General features: G+C 41.7%; 1 protein-coding gene across 4 annotated transcripts in view; it reads left to right on the top strand.

Annotated features, from left to right (window-relative positions):
• ANKH (ANKH inorganic pyrophosphate transport regulator) overlaps window positions 1-19,964 on the top strand; it is a 110,528-nt gene that overhangs the window by 69,829 nt on the left and 20,735 nt on the right. For all 4 annotated transcript variants that reach the window (XM_074826254.1, XM_074826263.1, XM_074826273.1 and 1 more), the window contains 4 exons: window positions 615-785; window positions 1,390-1,524; window positions 4,551-4,643; window positions 8,490-8,585. In XM_074826254.1, coding sequence (XP_074682355.1) covers window positions 615-785; window positions 1,390-1,524; window positions 4,551-4,643; window positions 8,490-8,585 — 495 coding nt within the window. The remainder of the gene's footprint in view (window positions 1-614; window positions 786-1,389; window positions 1,525-4,550; window positions 4,644-8,489; window positions 8,586-19,964) is intronic.

Raw genomic sequence — 19,964 nt, 5'->3', positions numbered from 1 at the left:
ATTATGAGCAGTTCATTAGCCCAAAAGTTTCCATTTCATTTACATCAATGTGGCACTCAGCTGAGGAGAGAATGATGAAATACTGAAATTTCACTCAAAAAAGTAGAAAATTAGGATGGCATAAAACCTCCTGCTTCTAAATGCTGAAGTGAATACTTCAAAACATCTGGCTTTTTAATCGCCACTTCCTCCCCCCCAAAAAAGTAGGGCTTAGAAGCTGACCCTAGAAGCACGTCTCCAGCCTCATTGTATATCAGAATAGCACATTCTCCTGGAAAGGGTAACACTCAGCCACATGCTTGCTGCCAGACCTTGCCAGACTTTGATGCTAACCTTCTCCTACTTATGGCTCCTAGTTTGACACCTGCCCATACCTTCAAGTACTGTTTAATAGAGCTTCTGTATGATGTTAACTCTTGTTCTTCTCATTTGTATGACATAATGGGGTGGGGGTCCTGACTTAAGTTTCAAATGCCACAAACTCGATTGAAGTCACATAGATACTGTAGTCACACATGGTTGTTGGTTCAGATGGATTAGCTTGGAGTCAGACGGAAGATATGTTGGCCCTAAAGAAACACAAATTACTAATGATTTATTTGTTTGCCCTGCAGGTTGTTTTTGTAGCCATTTTGCTTCACAGTCACTTGGAGTGCAGGGAGCCTCTCTTGATCCCAATCTTGTCCTTATACATGGGAGCACTTGTCCGATGTACCACGTTATGCCTCGGATACTACAGGAACATACATGATGTCATTCCTGACAGAAGTGGGCCTGAAATGGGGGTATGTCTTAATATTTTGTGCTTTTTTTGAATTCAATAATTTTAAACTTGCTTTGTGTTATAATACTGTATTAAACCACGGGAGGCATGAAGGGCCTCCTCTCTCTGTCCTGCAGGAAAAAACATTTTCACTTAAAGAGGCATGGTAGAAACTATTCCAGCAATAGCACACATGAGGCAATGCTTCCTGTGGTATGGATGTGATGTCTGCTGAGCACCTCTGTACTGAGCTCTGTACTGAGCTGTAAAACAGCACAGCATGAACTAAGCAGGCATGTTATTTCACAGGGAAGAAGGTCTCAAAATTCCTCTTTTTCCTCGAATGTCATACTGGTTTTCACATATCTTTGGAAGCCAGAACAAATTATTCAAATACATACCTTATGCATTATTTATTGATATCCATGACACAGCTTCTTTTGAATCAGTATTACTAACATGAGTGAAAATATTTTAGGCTCCTCATGTTGAAAACTATTGAAATGAATGTACCAAACTGACAATGGGTGGGAAAAGCAAAAATCTTTTCTCTGTACTTTTGGTTCAGTACTGCATGTTTTTTTCCAAACTCACTTCTTTTTTTAATTTTTTCCTATGTGTTGCAGGGAGAGGCTACAATAAGGAAGATGCTGAGTTTCTGGTGGCCTTTGGCATTAATTCTGGCAACTCAGCGAATAAGTAGGCCCATTGTCAACCTTTTTGTCTCCCGGGACCTAGGTGGCAGTTCTGCAGCCACAGAGGTAAGAAAGTCAGTGCTCTCCATTACTGCAAGTGATCATTTACATGTAGTTACCTCTGTGTTTCTCTCCTCACCCATGCTGACAAGTAAAAATTGTCTTAAGTACGTTTCTGTTTAGTGCTCTCTTTATCCTTGAGAAGAAGACTGCTTGGACTCTTACCAGGAGTGTTTCTGCCAGACCTAGTGGGACCTCACCTCAACAAGACCAGTAGAATTTTTTCACTGAACAGGTCCTGTATCTGTAGTTTTCATGCTCCACACATAGGTGCATATGGTCTGGAGCATTCAGATCCCAGAGATTTTAGGACAATCATCAGTAGTTCCATGTTCCACTGTTTCCTGTCATGTATATTTATGTCTGTGCAAACTGATGTGAAACTACTGTTAGCAGTCAGTGCATCACACAGAATTGGGTAGAGACATAAGGAAGCACATAAAAAAAAAAAATCTGTCTTCAGGTTGGGATATGAAATGCACCCTCTTGAGGAATTTCAGATTACTCCAGTAGTCTCCTACACCTGATGGGAGCTGGACTTCTGATTGTAATGCAGCGCCTTCACCAGTGCTCACCATGAGCTGACGTATTCTCTCAAGAAGTCTGGGGGACCTTTCCTGCCGGGTTCAGTGGGAGGATGTGTAGATCCACATAGTCATTAGCAAATGTCTCGTGCTTTTTCTGTAGGAAAAACAAAGCTGTAAGTTACTAAATGGAAAGGAAAATTCAAACAGCTGATTCCTAACAAACGTTCTCTCAACACTGCTAATTTGTCATATGTGATACTGTGTATTTCACTTGCTCAGGAGTTGCCAGTGACTGCAAATAAACAGCTGTGGAGAGAGAATTTAGGAAATGTAACGCTTTTACATGTGTAAATCAGGGATCAGTCTATGCATTAATAGCAGTCTCAGTACAAGGGGAGCCAGAGTGAGTTAGCAGAGATCAGTTTTGCATTTCTTGGTGACTTGATTTTAGATGCATCACATTTCATGGCTTGCCATTTGCATTTTGATGCTATTAGGATGACTCCAAACACATGTCATAGCTGGTGGTTTGCTGGCCTTTTTACACTGAGAGTAATGGTCATTTTTCAACTTTCTCTGATTTCTGAAATAATTGCTTCTGAAAAGGGAGGTGCTGGCAACACAGAAAACATCAGTGTACAGTTGCATCAGTATACACAGGAGTTTTATAGGTCCCCTGTTCAGTAATAGCAGCAACTTTCAGTGCGGGCAGGATGTCAGGGCTAGCCTGTAGCATCTTTATGAGGGCAGCAACTCTGCTTGCATTGGCAAACTCACCCTGCTTCTGTTTGGACTGCCAGCACAGTTATGGTGATTGGGGTAGCTTTTTTGGTGTTGGCTTTGATGGAGGACTTTTTCACCTGTCAAAAAAAGGTCCTAGACATCTAGGAAAGCTTGCATGCACATATTTTGGGATTCCACCAATTGAGGAGAAGAAAAATCATTGCTAAAAACTTCGATAATTTAATCCAAGTGGAATCTGGCATACAAAATGTCATAGTGAAATACTGTTTTCTTTAACAGTTACTGTGTCTTTGCAGTCTTTTTGGGCTTCATGAAAATAAGCAAAATATCTTTTATATTCTTTATTTGATTTAACCTAGGTAGGTTTCACACAGATGGAAATTCTTCTGAAAATACAATAAAGGGGGGGGGGGGGGGGAATTGCAACTAAAAAGGGTACTATCTTAAAATTCCAATTTTTTTTCTTAGAACCAATTACTTTTTCAAGGTACATTAAACATTATTAAAGCTATCATTAACAGGGAAGAATCTATCCCACTTTCTTCCTCTCTGTGGATGTCACTACTTTCCCCCCTCTTTTTAAACAGCACAGGGAACAAATTAGCTTTCTACATGGTCCTGTGTTTGTATAGACCTTTTAACCAAGCAAGGATAGCAATTACATTTATAATGGGAAGATGGGCTCAGATAACCAAGAAAATGTACATTGAAAGTTTAGAAGTGAAACAGAGACAGCAGTAGTCAAGTAGCTCTTAACACTACCATTGCCAGATGTGAAATGAATCTGAATTTATGCAGACTAACAGATCTGAACCTGCAGACAAAAAGCTGTCAAACACTTTGGTTTGTGGAATTAAGAGAGTCAGACAGTTCTCAGTACAGATGCATACTTCGGCTCTGAGGACTGGAAAACTTGGGGTGACAGTAGATTTCCAAGCAGCTGCAGGAAGAGCTCCCTAAACTTCCTGCATGGAAGACATGAGTACATGTATTTCAACTTTTTCTTCAGAAATCAGAACCATCAGCAAAATCTTTCATACATTAATATGTCGAGGGGGGTTATGTCTTTGATGCACCTCTTGGACTGTACTTGTGAAAGTGCAAAAGGGCCTGGTTTTAAATTGCAGGCAGTGAGTTGTTTCTCAGGATAAAAATGGTCATCTGGAATTATTCTTGTCTGTTTTTCACTGATGAGCACCAGAGTGGGGAGAGGGGGTTTTTTTGTGTCTTAAGTGCCTCCTGCCCCAGAGCAGTCAGTTTGATGTCCAAAGTCAGTCAGCCACTGAGGCCTACTGTTTTGTAGCCTGTCTTACTTAAAACTGTTTTACATACGAACAACCAAGTAAAATTTATATAAATTAAAATTATGAAATATGATCCAAAGTTACCATGAGGTGTAAGGCGTTCTGCTACTCAGGTGTAGGTGAAATAACTGAGGAGCAATGTGGGAGGGAGGTATTCGGCTGGCTGAGGGGCATACACCAGCTCAAGTTAACCATTATCCCAAAGTATCAGAGTGACAGTGAAGTGAATAAACTGAGTAACATAGCTTCATGGCATGAAAGATTTTGTAAGCCTAAAATGCCAGGCCAAATGATGGCCATTTTGATGGCCTTCCTGAAACAAACAGCTTCCAAGCATCTGTGGTTTCTCATTGTATCAAGGTCAATGTGGTGATATTGGTGGGAAATGGCACCCTATGTTAGTTTAACGGTTCTGTTCAAAGATTTGAAGTACATGTTTGCCTGTCTCTTTCCATAGGCAGTGGCAATTCTGACAGCTACGTACCCTGTGGGACACATGCCGTATGGCTGGCTGACAGAGATCAGAGCAGTATACCCTGCTTTTGACAAGGTGAGTGCCATGTTAGGGGTGTAAGAAATACCTTTTGTGTGGTTTCACATGTATGGTTCTCCTCTTTCTCGCTGTTACAACATTCTAATTTAGGGGTGGCTTCAGTGACATCGGAGGAATTTCTGCCAAACAAATATGAAGAAAGTTAGTTCATGGCTCCATAATCAAGTGTAACAGATTCTTTAAAAAATAAACCGACCAGAGATTAAATAGGGCTGTATTAATAGCCATCTACTGTCTTGCTTCTCTTTACTTTTGCTTCTGATGCTTATTGTTCTTTGTCCCACTGATAAGATTTTCTTAAAATCCTAGTTAAATGAACTGGGTTTTTGGTGGCTGCAAGCTGTTGTCTGATTTACAATTTTAACCTTAGCTCTATGTTACAAGGTATTAAGCTACCTTTTGAATAGATAGGTGCTGTATTTTTAAGGATTAAAAAGAAGTCCTCACTTACTCACATGTGGCTGCTTAGCTAATGTAGCTGATGTAGCTGCTTAGCTAATGAAATGATTTCTCATGAAGTGTCCATCAGTGCCTCAGCAAGCTCACATCTCTGCTCCACATTCTGCAGTATCTTTCAAATGGATTTGGGTTCATTTGCATATGTTAATATTTAGCAAAGGTTGTTTCATACACTGACAGTAACACAGATAGCATACATTATATTAGTAGTACTGACTTAGCTGACCAAGACTATGAAGATTTTTGTTGGCAAATCATGTAATTATGTAAGAATGCAAGGACTGCTTCTGGAACTGAGCATAGAGCAAATATATAACCAAAATTCATTTTGTTTAGACTCTTTCTCTGTTTTAAAACTCGTACTCATTAGTCCATATGTTGTGCGAAGAACAGTCATGTCCTGTGACACTCTAATGCAAACGCCAGATCCTCTGCTTCCCTGTATTTACCAATTAGTAACTGAACTTCCTGGTTCCAAATACTGATGAAAAAGATGCTCTGGGATGTATTTAACTGAAGCAAGCCCTGTTTGATATGGTCCACCATATTTCCAAGGAAAATTTAAAAACAAAACAAAGAAAAGTCAAATCAGTCATAACTTCCTAACCTGGCTGTGTACAGCTAAATTGAACCTGTCAGATAAAATACAACATGAAGGCTTTCTCAGAGGCCATGCTGCTGAAAAGGACTGCAGATGCAAAACCAATAAACTGCGAGATAAAAATGGTTTGGGACAGGAAACACAGGGGCTGCTAACCTCATCTGTTACGAGCCACAATGAAATGCACTGTTGCCAAGCAAAATTAACATCAATTAAGGCTCCTAAATTCAGGTCTCATTTAGCTGGTGGAAGATGTGCTGAGAACTTCAGTGGTGGCAGGATTAGACCATGATTTGTCTGTTTGTTTATTTGAGTTAAAAGGCTTCTCATAGAGCTCTTGTGGAACAAATGTGAGGAAGAAAAACCTAGGGTAAGGCACAGATAGGTACAGTTTATCTAACTGCCGAAGAAGTATATAATGGGGATTTTAGTTGCATGTTTTAAGAGCAATTTGGCATAAAATGTGCTAAGTGAGGTAGCAGCAGTATAAAGGGTATCTCATCCTGGCAACCATGTGTGCAGATGCCTCCACTGTAGCTTTCAGACAATAAATACCAAACCAGAAACCCACAGTTTGTTTTTTTAGATTGCTGTGAGAATTGCTTTACCCTCAGTCACACGTCATTCGCATGTCACCATGCCTTTCAAAAGTTTTGTTTCCTTAAGCTAAAGCTTTCTCAGAAGAGTCCAGATAGAAGCACTTTTTATTTCCGGACTCTGTAAAGCCTCCACTGTGATTCTCAGATGCTGAAACAGTTTGCATGCATGCAAACTCCCATTTTCTTTTGTCAGTTACTCAGAAAGCTGGCAATGCTGATGGCCATCAGAAGCACATTTCATTGCCTTAACTGGCTGATGGGATTTGGGATCCAGATACTATGCCCCTCTTCAGTGGCTCTGCTGGAGAAGTCAGATTCTTGTCTTCACTGGAAAATTGTTACCTCTGTGTACATTTGTAAGAGAGATGCAGGATCCTGCTTCAGTCTTTTATGAGACTCTGTGTCCAGAGCAACCTCATGGCCTAGCAGTTGCACTCAGGTTAAGGGTTACTACTGATTTTCTGAAAGAAAGCAGACATAGCCTAGTTCTGTGCTCTGTTGGGTGTTTTATATGGTGATAATGCCATTACTCTTAATGGACTGTGATGTCTGATTCAGAGCAACAACATCGACTGTGAGAGGCCTTGTGAACACTGATTAATAGATGGGAATGGATACTCTTTTTTTGCTCCATAATCTGCATAGTGCTTTGATCCAAGAACTAAATAGTGTTCAAGAGATAGGAATAAAGGGTACACAGTCAAGAGTTAGAGCAAAGGGTAGAGTAGAGCAAGGGCAGAGTTAGCAGCAGCAAGGTAGGAATGAATGAGAACTCTTTTTCTTCACAGCCCTTTTGGATGGCTGGATTTGGGTGTGCTTTCCTTCCTCTATGTTATTTTAGCCTTGTTAGAAAGTTGCATGCAGCAGGTTCCTTTAAACACTGGTGAGCAGTGTAAGCAAGGCCTGTCCTCACATATCTAAAAACTAACAGCAACAAAGTATTTTTTCAGAAACACAAGAAGTAAGAAGAGATGCATAAAAAAAATGTTTACAGAGAGTTTTCATAACCTGTTCCCAAAAAAGGCAGACATGGGAGTAGCTTCCTGCTTTAGGGTCTGTGTTGCCTACCTGTGTCTTCGTGCACACAAACTTCCAAGCAGATACCTAGGCAGGAGCGTGGGGCTGTCCAGGTGCCATCACGGCACTGATTACCACAAAAGCTTTAAATTGCAAAATTCCATCAACTACTTGAATGCGTGTGAAATGGTGTACCCTTCACAGAGCTCCCATTAGGTTTGTCCACTCCCAAGATCTGTTTGCGTAAGTTCCTATTTCTCTTACGAGTAACTTTACTAAAGGAGGCTGACTGTGTGACAGATACTGCTGTTCTACCTGAGTTACATCAAGGATGAATAAATGTACTACATCTCATGGTACAGGTTTTATCAGCATGGGCATGTACTTGGGTATATCAAACAGCTCCAGGGTAAATGAAGTAGATGACCCAATAGCCTGTTGCTACAGGGCTCCTAATGGTGCCCTGCTTGTGGTATCCCATCCTCTCCTTTCTCAGACCATTTAGTTTGTTTTTATGTGTTCCCTGAGGGCGATTTTAAATCTTCAGCTTCATTTGCTATATTAGACACTTGGAAGAGGGTTTTTGTTGCTTTAAATAAAACTTTGCTGCCATGTGAGTACAGAGCCCATGTTCAAGGTGGAACATCTAATAGTCCTAATTATGTTCTGTTCATTAAACTGCATTAACAGAGCCAGCTGTTCCAGGAGCTTTGTTTATATTACCTACTTGTCTAATTGGATCAGTAAGGGTGCTTGCATTGGTGTATGGATTTGCTACCACTCTGTGGTAAAAGGGAATGAAACTATATTTTTCTTGTGAAAACATGCTACAGACTTTAAACTACAGTAAAAAAGATCACATGGACTTTCCTTAGAAAGAGCTATCACCCTTTTTCAAAGCTGAATTTGTTAAATAGGACTTATTCCTTAGAAAACTAGGGAGATTACTCAGTCCTCAGTGACCATAGGAGTAGCTGGTGTCAGTTTAAGCAGAAAATATTCTGTGGTGGTACAAAGTACTCAGAAAGCTCTAGATTAAAAAGCAAACAAGCAAAGGCAGACATGCAGGGGCACAGACAGTCAGGTCCAACACATGACCCTGGTGCTGTCAGCCTCCCAGTAGCCTGGAGCCAAGCTAATGCTCATTATCTCTTTGTCTTACCCTAGAATAACCCCAGCAATAAACTGGTGAACACCAACAGCACCGTCACAGCAACACATATCAAGAAGTTCACTTTTGTTTGCATGGCATTGTCCTTAACGGTAAGAAACCTTTGTTCAACTCTGGCTTTCATCTCAACCAGAAAATTCTCTTCTCTACCTAATGCTAAAAGCACTAGCAGTTCAAGAAAGGTGAGTTGTCTTTTCTTATGAAGCTCTGTTGCTTTTATCTGGAAGAGGGAGCGTGATCATAGTACTGGAGTACTAAGAAAATCAACTATCATTAACTTAACCTAGGTATCTTAAGGGCTAGAGTTATTTAATTCTCACTACTTTTCATTTCAACTCAGTCTCCATATGCAAGGAGATATCAGAGATCTGCTTTTTTTTTCTTTGCCTTTTTTCTAATGAACAAAACTTCTGGTAACCAGCATGTCAGGAAAGTGAAAAACCGCATTTGTCTCGTGCAGTGGGATGCCAGGAGCAGAGCAGCTGGGGGCACCGGGGCAGCCCCAGCCCTGGACAGGCTGAGGCTGGGCTGGGACCTGGGCCCATGGGTGCGCCTCACTCAGTGGGGCCCATGGCTGGCCAGGGCAGGGCTGTGGGGAGATGGAGACCAGCCCTGCTGCAGCATTGCTGGGGCAGGGGCTGACGGCCCTGGGGGGCTGACATGGGGCCCGGGTCTGTGGGCAGGGTAGAGGGAGCCCTGAGGGCTGGGCAGGGACAGTCAGGGCCAGCAGCACCCTCAGGGCCATGACAGCTCCTCTCCTCATCACCTGCACTAGCAGGACAAAAGCCAAGGGGAGCCTAGAAAATAAGTTTCTCAAAGAAAAAGTCCTTCCTCACACTAGAAAAGTAAGTGAGAAATGCTGCAATTGTCTTAGGAGGTGATAATCAGAGTCCTTAAATTGAATCTGTTGATATCCCAGGCAGGTTTTCTCTTTATCTCCAGTGCTGCATGCCTTCCATGGGGCAGCTGGCTGCTTTGTAACTCTCTTCTCCCCACGTTCACAAATTTACCGTGGAGTGGCGGAGGGCTGACATAATTTCTCTCTCACCTTCTTTTTAGTGTAGAGCTTTTTGACTGAGTCATACATGGCCTAAGCATGAAGGGAAACTCATTTACATCAACAGAAACCTTACAGTACATGAGCCTGCAGCATTTGTAACCATACCCACCCTCTTGTCCCAATCTGAGAAAATGGGATATGGTACTCCCTGTCTTATTCCACAGTTGAAAATGAAGCAACTCAATCCATCAGTAGTTGAATTAGGAGATTTCTTCTGCTCTTTGTTTCCTTTACTTTTTCCCTAAACAGCTACAGCTGGCCACTATCAAAGACAGGATTGCATAAGCCAATGTGGCATCTCTTCTGTCTATTAATTTCCTAGATTTAAGATTGAACTCTTCTTTCATGTGGCTTAGAGACCAGCAGCTCTTGCTCTAACTTGTATTTCCTACAGCGTGTAGGAAATTGGCCGTTGAATTGGCCATTGTCTGGAGACTTTCCGCAGCTCTCATGATAGCTACCATCACACACCTTGAGTTTTTCTTGTGTGCTGTGCCAAGCCACAGTTACATTCTCTACAGCTGGAGCCTCCCTTGAAGTCTGTCATTATTGTTAGAGACCCACAAAGGGGAAAGATTTCCTCCTTACAAATTGTTCTGAGAATACTATTTCAGTCTCAAGGCTTTCTCTGAACTATTTTCTTAACCCTTCTGGGCATTTATCAGCTTACTTGTTTCTGATAGATCATGAGATTCTCACATTACCATCACCATCCTCTGCAGGGTAATTTTTAATGACTGCAGTAGGCTTTTGTTTTGTAACTTTACAGGGTTTTTTTTCCAAAAGTTCTCCAGTTCTTTCATAAGCTCATCATGAGAGATGTGTCTGCACTGAAATACCAGAAACACTTTTGAGGTTCATAGCTTTTCCTGTCCTGTTTCTATTTTTGCCTACTAGTGACAGATTCTTAGGATTGCTTGTCAACAGAGAGAGCAGAAAAATAGACACATGAGCTCTAAAGACTTAGTTTGGTTTGAGGGCCTGAGCCTGCAAATGCTTCAGCACACAAGCTCAGTAGACATAGGTATGACTCAAGTTATTACATGCCACAGGTTCTAAGGAACTGGACTTCAAATTTGCCTCTGTTGCAGCCAGGTCAGACAGCCACTGTAGCTGAGCTCCCATCGCCATCGGTGATTGCTGTGTTTTTCTGGAGGGGCTCTACTGCAATGAATGACAGTCAGACTAGTGGCATCACTGTTGGTAACATCTTGTTCTTCGGGATCAGAGGAAAAGTGGGAAACAGGCTCCCAGGCTGACCAAAAGATCAAAGCAAGTCAAATACTTAGACATGCCATGTAAATACATTCTTCAGTGGATCATATACAGAAGGATTCCAGAAGATGGAAAGATAAAGGAAGGATTGAGTGCACCTTTACCAAGTTTGCTGATGACACCAAATTCTGTGGTATGGTCGACACACTGCAGGGAAGGGATGCCATCCAGAGGGACCCTGACAGGCTGAGAGGTGGGACCTCATGAAGTTCAGCAAGGCCAAGTGCAAAGTCCCGCACGTAGGTCAGGGCAATCCCAAGCACATACAGGCTGGGCAATGAGTGGATTGAGAGCAGCCCTGTGGAAAAGGACTTAGGGGTACCGGTGGATGGAAAACTGACTATGAGCCAACAATGTGTGTCTGCAGCCCAGAAAGCCAACCATATCCTGGGCTGCATCAAGAGAAGTGTGGCCAACAGGTCGAGGGAGGTGATTCTGCCCCTTTACTCTGCTCTCGTGAGACCCCCACCTGGAGTACCGTGTCCAGCTCTGGGGCCCCTAATATAAGAAAGACATAGACTTTCTCAAAAGGGTCCAGAGGAGGCCACGAAAATGATCAGGGTGCTGGAGCACCTCCCCTATGAAGACAGGCTGAGAAAGTTGGGTTTGTTCAGCCTGGAGAAGAGAAGACTCTGGAGAGACCTTATAGTGGCCTTCCAGTACTTAAGGGGGACCTACAGGAAAGATGGGGAGGGACTCTTTATCAGGGGGTGTAGTGGTAGGACAAGGGGTAATGGTTTTAAACTGAAAGAGGGTGGATTTAGATTAGATCTAAGGAAGATATTCTTTCCTGTGAGGGTGGTGAGACACTGGAACAGGTTGCCCAGAGCGGTTGTGGCTGCCCCCTCCCTGGAAGTGTTCAAGGCCAGGTTGGATGGGGCTTTGAGCAACGTGATCCAGTGGAAGGTGTTCCTGCCCATGGCAGGGGGGTTGGAACTAGATGATCTTTAAGGTCCCTTCCAACCCAAACCATTCTGTGATTCTGTGATTCTGTGATTGTATAAAGTCCAATGGAAAAAATAACAGCGAAACTTTTAGTATGAGCAGCAACCATGCAGGAAAGTACCCTCCCAGTGTAAAACCCTGAGAAACCTCCCAATCATTGAGGACATGGTATTTCATAGAGTTGGAAGAAAAATATGTTACCTCCTTCCACAGACCAGTCATGCCTGCACAAGAAGTAATGTAAACCTACTACTACAGCAGAAGCACTTTTTTCATCTTGTGTTGACAGAGGCAGTAATGGGTCAGAGGAAAAAAAAAAAAAAAAAGACATAGTTTGTTAAGAAACATAACTTTGTTTTTATTTTAAATCTTCATGGAATCTGAAAGGCTGCACTTGAGCCTTCCCAGACTGACTGGACAGCATGCAAATGTGTTCTGCTGAGTGTGATCATAAGTACTGTCTCATGGCTTTGAAGCATCAGGCTGGTATTAAAGCTGCTTCTTCAAAAAATGGAAATTAGTTGTATTGCTTAGTGAAAAAATTGTAGACAAGCTGTAAGGCTGTAAGTAGAAGCTATTAGATTCCCAATATGTAAGAGAGGTGATGTGATTAGTTGTATTGATGTTTTGGTTGTAAGTAAGCAGTGACTCCTTCCAACAGTCCTGTTTTGTGGCTATGTAGCTGAATGTAAAATTTACATAGTAGAGGAGAGGAACTCAGCTGAAGAATTTTGCCCATACAGCTAGGAGACTGGTTCTGATTTTAGAAAGTAAGGCATGCTTAGTAATTTACCTTCAGCTTAAAGAGTGTGCATAATGTTGCTTGCCATTACTTGTGACTTCATTGTCATTAGGCACTTTGGTAAAAAATGCTTCTTTTTGTATATAAGCAGAGATACTGCTCCAAATGCCAGTCTTACTGTCATTGCCAGATAAGGCTGTTGAAGAACTAAACATTTTGTTTCAATGCTAGACCTGTTTAGATGAACCTACAATTCAGCCCTGAGATCATTGCACAGTTGTAAACTAAGTGAAGACACAAGATTCCCCAGAAAGAAAACTGGTGCATTTGTAGCACACATCCCTTTGGTTGTGGGATGTGTCAGCCTCATTACAGTGCAGAAATCCCAAAATAATTTGTCTGGGTGCTAAATTACTGCACTTCTCCATCGCAGCAAAGGTTTGCTATGTCAGGGCAGAGCATTAGCTCGCTTGTGAGCTGTGTGTAGAGGGGCAAGCTGTGGAAGGAGTGAGCTACTCCAGGGAACCCTGCCTTACCCAGCAGGAGTAACGGCAAATAGGATGCACTTCAGCAAGGGTTTTTCTTAGAATAGTGGTGGATCTCTGAGATCAGACACCACAGTGATGAATTCAGGGGTTTTCCAAGGCAGACTGTAGGGCACAGCTACTGCCAAATTACCTTTTTCTTTTTTCTTTTTTTTTTATTCTTTTTACTTCTGTCTCCATTTCCCACTTGAGCTCTTCCTTAAGTCTTCTGTAATGACACAGAAGTTGCAGTCAGTTCACATCCTTTTCGCCAGCTAATATTAGCTGCCGGCAGCTTATAGCGATTAGCGTTTGGTCATCTGCCTCTGAGCTGCAAGGCTTTCCAGGCTGATTTCATGTATCTGGCAGGTTAGTGCCTGCTATGTGAAAGTGATGAGCAGAGGGCTGCTTTGGGAGTGCACAAGCTCCTTCGCTGCACCTCCTGCTGCCCACTCCCCGTGGTGGTCACAGCCATGCCCTCATGCACACATCTATGTGCAAACCCTGTGCAAGTCGGTGAAGTCGGGTGCTGTGAACTGAAAGCAGGCCATCGATCGTGCAAGCAGCACTAGGGAAAGTGGGACATTTAACTCTCTGAGAGGCCTGGGAGTGGTGACATCTGTTCATGTCTCAGAGTCTACTTGGAAGGCAAGTGGTGTCTTACTTAACAAGAGCTGTGAGCATCTTCATTTAAGTCCCTGCCATTGGGGTGGAAGCACGGCTGGCTCTATGTGGCTGAAGCAAGATCACTGCATGAGCAGCATACAAGATGCTGGTCAGAGAAAGCAGTTTCTCAGAGACCACTGTGAAAACTCCTAGCTCACTGTCACTAAAAAATGACCCAGAATAGTCTGTGCTTACTTGTTTGTTTATACCAGGGAAGGAGCAATCAGTTCTTACAGCAGCAGTTACTGGACTAGGCTGTTCAGTTCAGCTTCCTCTTAAAGCAGCCTCAGCTGGAACAGACCAGAGTGCTTTAGGGATACATTTCCAAACACCAGCCCCTGTTAGCTGCATGGTTCGAGTTAGCGAGTGTCAGCAAGACACGTGGCCAGTTTTATCTTCATATTTTTGAGTGCTCTATGTGTAACAACACAGGTTTTCCCTTACCAATAAGACAGGCTCAAGGTGCCAAGGGTGACATGCTGTGTGCACCACGCCACATTCATCTGTCTGTCACCAAGTTCATGTACAGCAGGAGAGCTGCACAGTACTCCTCAGTTTTAACATGTGTTCTATTATAAACAGCTCAAAGCTCTCTCCAGCTTTAAGTATTATGGCACCAGTGGTATTATAAAAAGAATGTCAATGGTGCTTTGCTTTTTTTTGAAACGGACATGTAGTTACAGACAAACAAGGAAAGTAGCAGTTTTCATGAATAAACAGACTGCTTAAGGGGAGAAGCTAATTGTGTAGAATGCTATCTTATATTTAATTAGTGGACACCGCTTAAGAAACAAAATCCAGAAGTTCAAGTTTGCCCTGTGATTTTTCATTCCTTTTTATTCCAAAAGGAAACTGAAAGATAGTGTGGAGGGAAATCTTTCACATTTACACTCGTGTGTCTGTAGTTTATGCAAGGCTTACAAATTTAATGTACTTAGGAGCAAGCAGCTGGTCAGCGTACTCATTTATATGTTTGAGCCTGAGAATTGAATATGTGTGTGTCAATACATGTCAAAATGTCACCTGCTTTACAGTCAGGTTTGTCCATAATTGAGGAATCTAATGGTAGCTATAAAATGTTTCTAATACTTTCTATATTATATATTAGGCAAATTTTTATACTCTATAATAAAATAATATTTTTTGGTAAATGGAATGCAATATTTAGATTCATATCTGAACTTCCTCTTTTGACATCTTGATTTCTAAGGGCTCCTGCTGATGAGCATCTGTAGTTTAAGGAGTTACTATTGGCAACTGTCTTGTTTCTTTTATTTGCTGGAAGTTACCAGCCCCTTAGGAAGAGCAGCACACAGGCATTGTGTCAGCTCTCTAGTGCTTACATCTTGTAGCACAGCAGCATAAGCTATCATCAGTTGGTAGTTACATTCATCTTATATATTGATGTATAGTGTATGTAATTATAAATATGTATCTGATAAGTATATAATCATACACAGTGTAGTTATATATAAGTGGGGGTTTTTATATTATATTGTAACGATCAGAAGTTTTAAGCTGCGGCATTTAACATGTTCGCCTGTGCGTCTCTTATTTCCCTGCAACCATGGGCAGAAAAGTGGGACAGACTGCTGGGGACCGTAGGCTCTTTAACTGATCTTGCACAATTCAATAGAGGGACCCCATCACAGTCTTAAAACAGCAGAGAGGGCTCCAGAGTCACAGGGTTTCTTTTGCTGGGTCCCTGTGATGGGATAATTCAGTTTCAGCCTGAAGAGGGGAGGAGGAATGTGTCCCATTTGATGACAGTTTACTGCAAGCCATCCCATCGTTTGCCTAATCCTCATTCATCATCTGCTTGGTTATCTTCTATAATGAAACATCAAGCACCTAAGAGATAAGAAGAAACCACTGATAAAGAACAAGGAAGCCAGTGTAATGGTGAAAATTCTCTATATGAAAGAATTAAAGTACAGAATACAGGACTGGGTAGTTGCTGCTTTCTACTTAATTCTGTAAGAGCTAGAGCTAGTCACTGTGGAAGAGAAGCAGCTGTGTTTCATTCAGGCTGAGAAGCCTTGTCTGTTTAAAAGGCAACTCCAGATGCCCAAGCTTTTGTGCTCTGCTTTGGATTTTGTTATGCCAAACTTGGAACTGCCAAGTGGATACCATCTACCCACTCTCCTCTCCTGTTGATCAGCAAGGCTTCACCAGCCAGTGAAATGTAGGCACTGGCAGATAAAATCGGAGCTTGTGTGAGTGAAGACAGAATATTCATACCACCTCAGTATATTATTGCAATAGCACTGCTTCATTAACATATTCCCTGATGCTATGCAAACATTTTATACTCAATAGGTTTTAATTTCCAGTTGAACTGAGCAAATCTTACTTCTCAGCCATCAGTCCAGCCACTGATTTTTCCCTTGAGGGGCACCAAAAACTATCCAGTTTTCAGTAGGCCCCTTTGCTCTCAAATTTTCAATCTCTAGTCTAATAAATATGTCATTTCGTATCACTTTCTGCATTTACCAATAAGGTCATTTTCCACATGATAAAGTATCCTGAGTAAAGCTCTTGCGTACATAAGACACTGATATATTTTATGCTTTCAGTTACTCTGTCCTGCTAAACAATGAGACATAAAGCAACTGTTGAGAAAGGACAGAAGTCAAAGAACTCTGCATCTCTGCAGCAAGACTGATTGCAGTCTTACTAGGTATCCTTAGCTTGCATTCAGCGTAATATGAATTAGGCTTGCATATTGAGAAATGCCAAGAAACATATTCCTGTTTCACTGATGAAACCTTTTGAAGGCAGAAGAAGAGTGTCCATAGCATGAAATTACTGCACGCCGGTTCCCAGCTCTCACTGGGTGTCTGGAGTCCCACACAGGCTGACATGTAGCCATCATGAATGTACCTCATGAGTTGTGATACATACAGAAGTACACTTCGCTTTATTTCCGTCTTTGGAGACAAAACACCTCAAGGGTCTTATTTCAAGGCTAAGAGACAGTAAATTGCATTCAGGACCTGACAGATTAGCTTTAATTTTTAGATGCCTTAGGCACTTCAGTCAGTGTAGCCAGAGGGTGTGCAAAGAAGTATTTTAAAACAGAATTTGCCACAAGCGGTATATGTGAACATACTTTCACAAAAATGTCGTTGATTTTTTTCCCCTTTCCTAAAGAAAATGAGGTCAGTTACCACTACTACGGTGAAATCAGTATTAGACTGTCAGGTTCCAAGAAAATACAGGAATTCTAGAATTTATTTATGCCCTCACCTTTATGCATTTGAGCAAACAGAGTGAGAAGGTTTCCGTGTACACACTTGATTAAGTTTGGTAAAGATCAACCTAGAGTAGAGCAAAGTGATTTGCAATTTCTGACCAATGCAAGAGACTATCAAGGCTTTTACTCCATTATTCCTCCTTCACTCTCACTTTTTTGCCAATTATCTGCTGCCTCATCCCCATAGTTTCAAGTGATTCAGATGATGGAAAGGGGAACAAGAAAAATACTGTTTCTATTTCCTTGTGACTGATGCTACAGTTTTCCTCTGTATTGAGAGAGGGTTGCTACCAGAGAAAATCACCCAGTTATTACAACTTGTATAGCTTTGGTAACTATACACATTCCAGGCTGCTGATGCTGGTTCTTTGCTCACAAGTTGAAGAAAGCATTTTCAGAACAAAGATGTGATTTCTGAGGCCCTTAGTTTAGGCATTCCTCTCTGTGTTTTATAACCTAACCTGCCTGCAGTGTTGAAACCTTCCCGCTTGCCCGAAGATGGCCCACCAGAGCCAAGCTGGGAATTGGGAAAGGGGAGGGACTGGACTCAGATGTGGTGAAACATGAGAATATTCAATGCTAAAGAGAGAGCCAAAGATGTAGTCTTTGTGCAGTGATGGTGCAGGAGAGCCCAACAGCTGAACAAGAAGTTACAAATGGACTGAAGTTAACAAAGCCTCATTTTTTCATGAATTTGTGACTCATGGTTGAGGGAATAGCATCAGGGTCTGAAAAGGACAAGCTGTACTTTTAACTGCTTTGGCCTTTCAGATACTCTACATCTTTCCTGCAAAAGGGGAATGCAATATGACACCCAGCTATAAAACTCATTAATCTCTTCTATCTTGAGGATTTGGCTACTGTAGCATTTCTACCTTACTAGGAGAAACAGCTTAGCCACACTGTGGGAAACAGGATTCATCATTATGATTTCTTTCATGTAAACAATGAAATCTGTGAGTTTATCAGTGTTCATGTGCTCAAACCATAACGTTGCATAGAGTAAGTTACTCTGTAGAAATCAGAAATTTGAATTGTGGATCAGAAAGGTAGCATGACTTCTGATGGCAATAATGCGCTTTAGTTTTTGAGATGCTTGTGTTTTAACAAACATGGCCAGGGACATGAGCTAGAGTTTTGCAGCCTTGTAGTTCCAGCACATCAGTTACCAGCTGCTGCACTAGAACTTATAACTGGAAGATTATTTAAGAACCAACTTTCTTAAAGTGGCTTGTGTTACTACATTAACTAGGGCAAGCCTTTCTTACTTTCCAAAGCTGAACAAGTTTATATGATTTTTGTATGGGTTTTTTGTTCATTTTTTAAGGAAGTTAAGTCTGACTGTGGAACTTTAGAGACTGAATAATAATTGACATTTCTCAATGTGCCACACAATATAAAATCATAGATTAATACTGCCTATCCTCATTCCCCTTCCACCAACTTTAAAGCAATCGTAATTGATAGTACCTTGTCCAGTTCATCCAGATTAAAGCACTAGTTCATCCTCCCCTGTTCAAGGTCATGCTTACAGTTGGAGATTCTCCCTGACTATCTCCTTTTCTGCTTGTGAGAATAATCAGTTGCCCCTGTTTAGTGAAGAGCTTCAGACTCGGAGTAGCTACTGCAGTGTATCTCTCCATTCCTGTACTTTGTTGCTTGCTTTCAGGAATACCTTTTTATAACAAAGAAGAGCTTAGGCATGGCTAGCAATTGGCTGTAAGAAACGGTACAAACTCTTTTCTTCAGAACCGAAGTACTGTATAGCATTATTTAGCCTTCCATGTAGTTTTTCCTCCCAAGTTTAAAGATAAATGAAGGGAAACGTGCATAGGAACTGTGTTCTGCTGCTACCATATATACCCGTGACATGCAGTGTCACAGGTCAAAAAGCAGCCAGAAGTTTAAGCCATTGCAGAGGCCACTGGATTTGTGTTCAAGGTTCATTTTTCCCCTATCTTTTATTGGCTGTCTTTATTTTATGTCTCTGCATTGCTTTATTACCAAAGGTTACAACTGGGCTTTGTTAGAGTCATGGGATAAGAGGACTGAGAGGCAGTAAAATCCACAGGAAGAAATGTCATGGCAAGAAACCTGTCCCTCTCAGAGGACACAACCCCAGCTGCCAACAGTGCCAGTATCGGAAATTCCCTGGGTGACTGAGTTCAGTGTTATTTCTCATGAGTATACAAAGAAAGGAAATAAAAAAAGAGGGATAGATTTCCCCCACACTCCCCAGTCTTATTTCATCAATGGCTTCATTGCAGCCTCATTGTATTAAGGAGATTTCACAAGGCCTGTCTAGGATATACACATTTTAAAAAACAGCATTAACTTTTAAGACTAAATCCACTTTCTTTTTACTTTACTGTCATACGCTACATGAATGCCAAGGACAGCCTTTATAATAATAGCACCCATCCAGTGGATGAGTTTGTTTTCACTGCTTTGATTTTGCCTGTCTCTGAACTCCCAGATTGTTTTTTTTAATCTTAAGGCTGCTGGCACAAAAATAACAATTGGAAAATTACATATTGGCAAACAACTGCTCAAGAAGCTTTTTACCTTTTCAAGGTCAGGTTTAGTTCCTGCTTCAGTAAAAATTATTTCAGACATGAGTGGAAGCATTCTTGCCTGCTCAGGAAGATGCTGGCCACCAGAGGCTGACTTTATGAAATCCTCACGAGGGCCTTGTCCCATCCGTGGTACTGCACTGAGCCTTTGTCCCGGAACAAAGGATTTCTGTTTGCTCTAGTGAGGTGGAGACTAATGTCTCCTTCATGATTGTTCAGGTTTCACACAAAGGGTCTATTCTGCATGAGTGGCTGGAGCAGCAGAAAAGGAAGGGTCAAAAATTGTCACTGCAGCATGTTTCTGCTCAGACTCTGTAATTGCAATAGGAAGCACAGGCTGCAGAAAACTTGGTATAGAAAAAAATGACTTAAGTTGTGAAGTCAACAATTTTCAGAGAGCCTAGGAATCTGCCAGCTTTGATTTATTTGA

The sequence above is a fragment of the Strix aluco genome, chromosome 1 (genome assembly GCF_031877795.1).
Source record: "Strix aluco isolate bStrAlu1 chromosome 1, bStrAlu1.hap1, whole genome shotgun sequence".
Taxonomy (NCBI): Eukaryota; Metazoa; Chordata; class Aves; order Strigiformes; family Strigidae; genus Strix; species Strix aluco.
The sequence above is the reverse complement of the archived record's forward strand: the minus strand, read 5'-3'. Positions and strand labels throughout refer to the sequence as shown.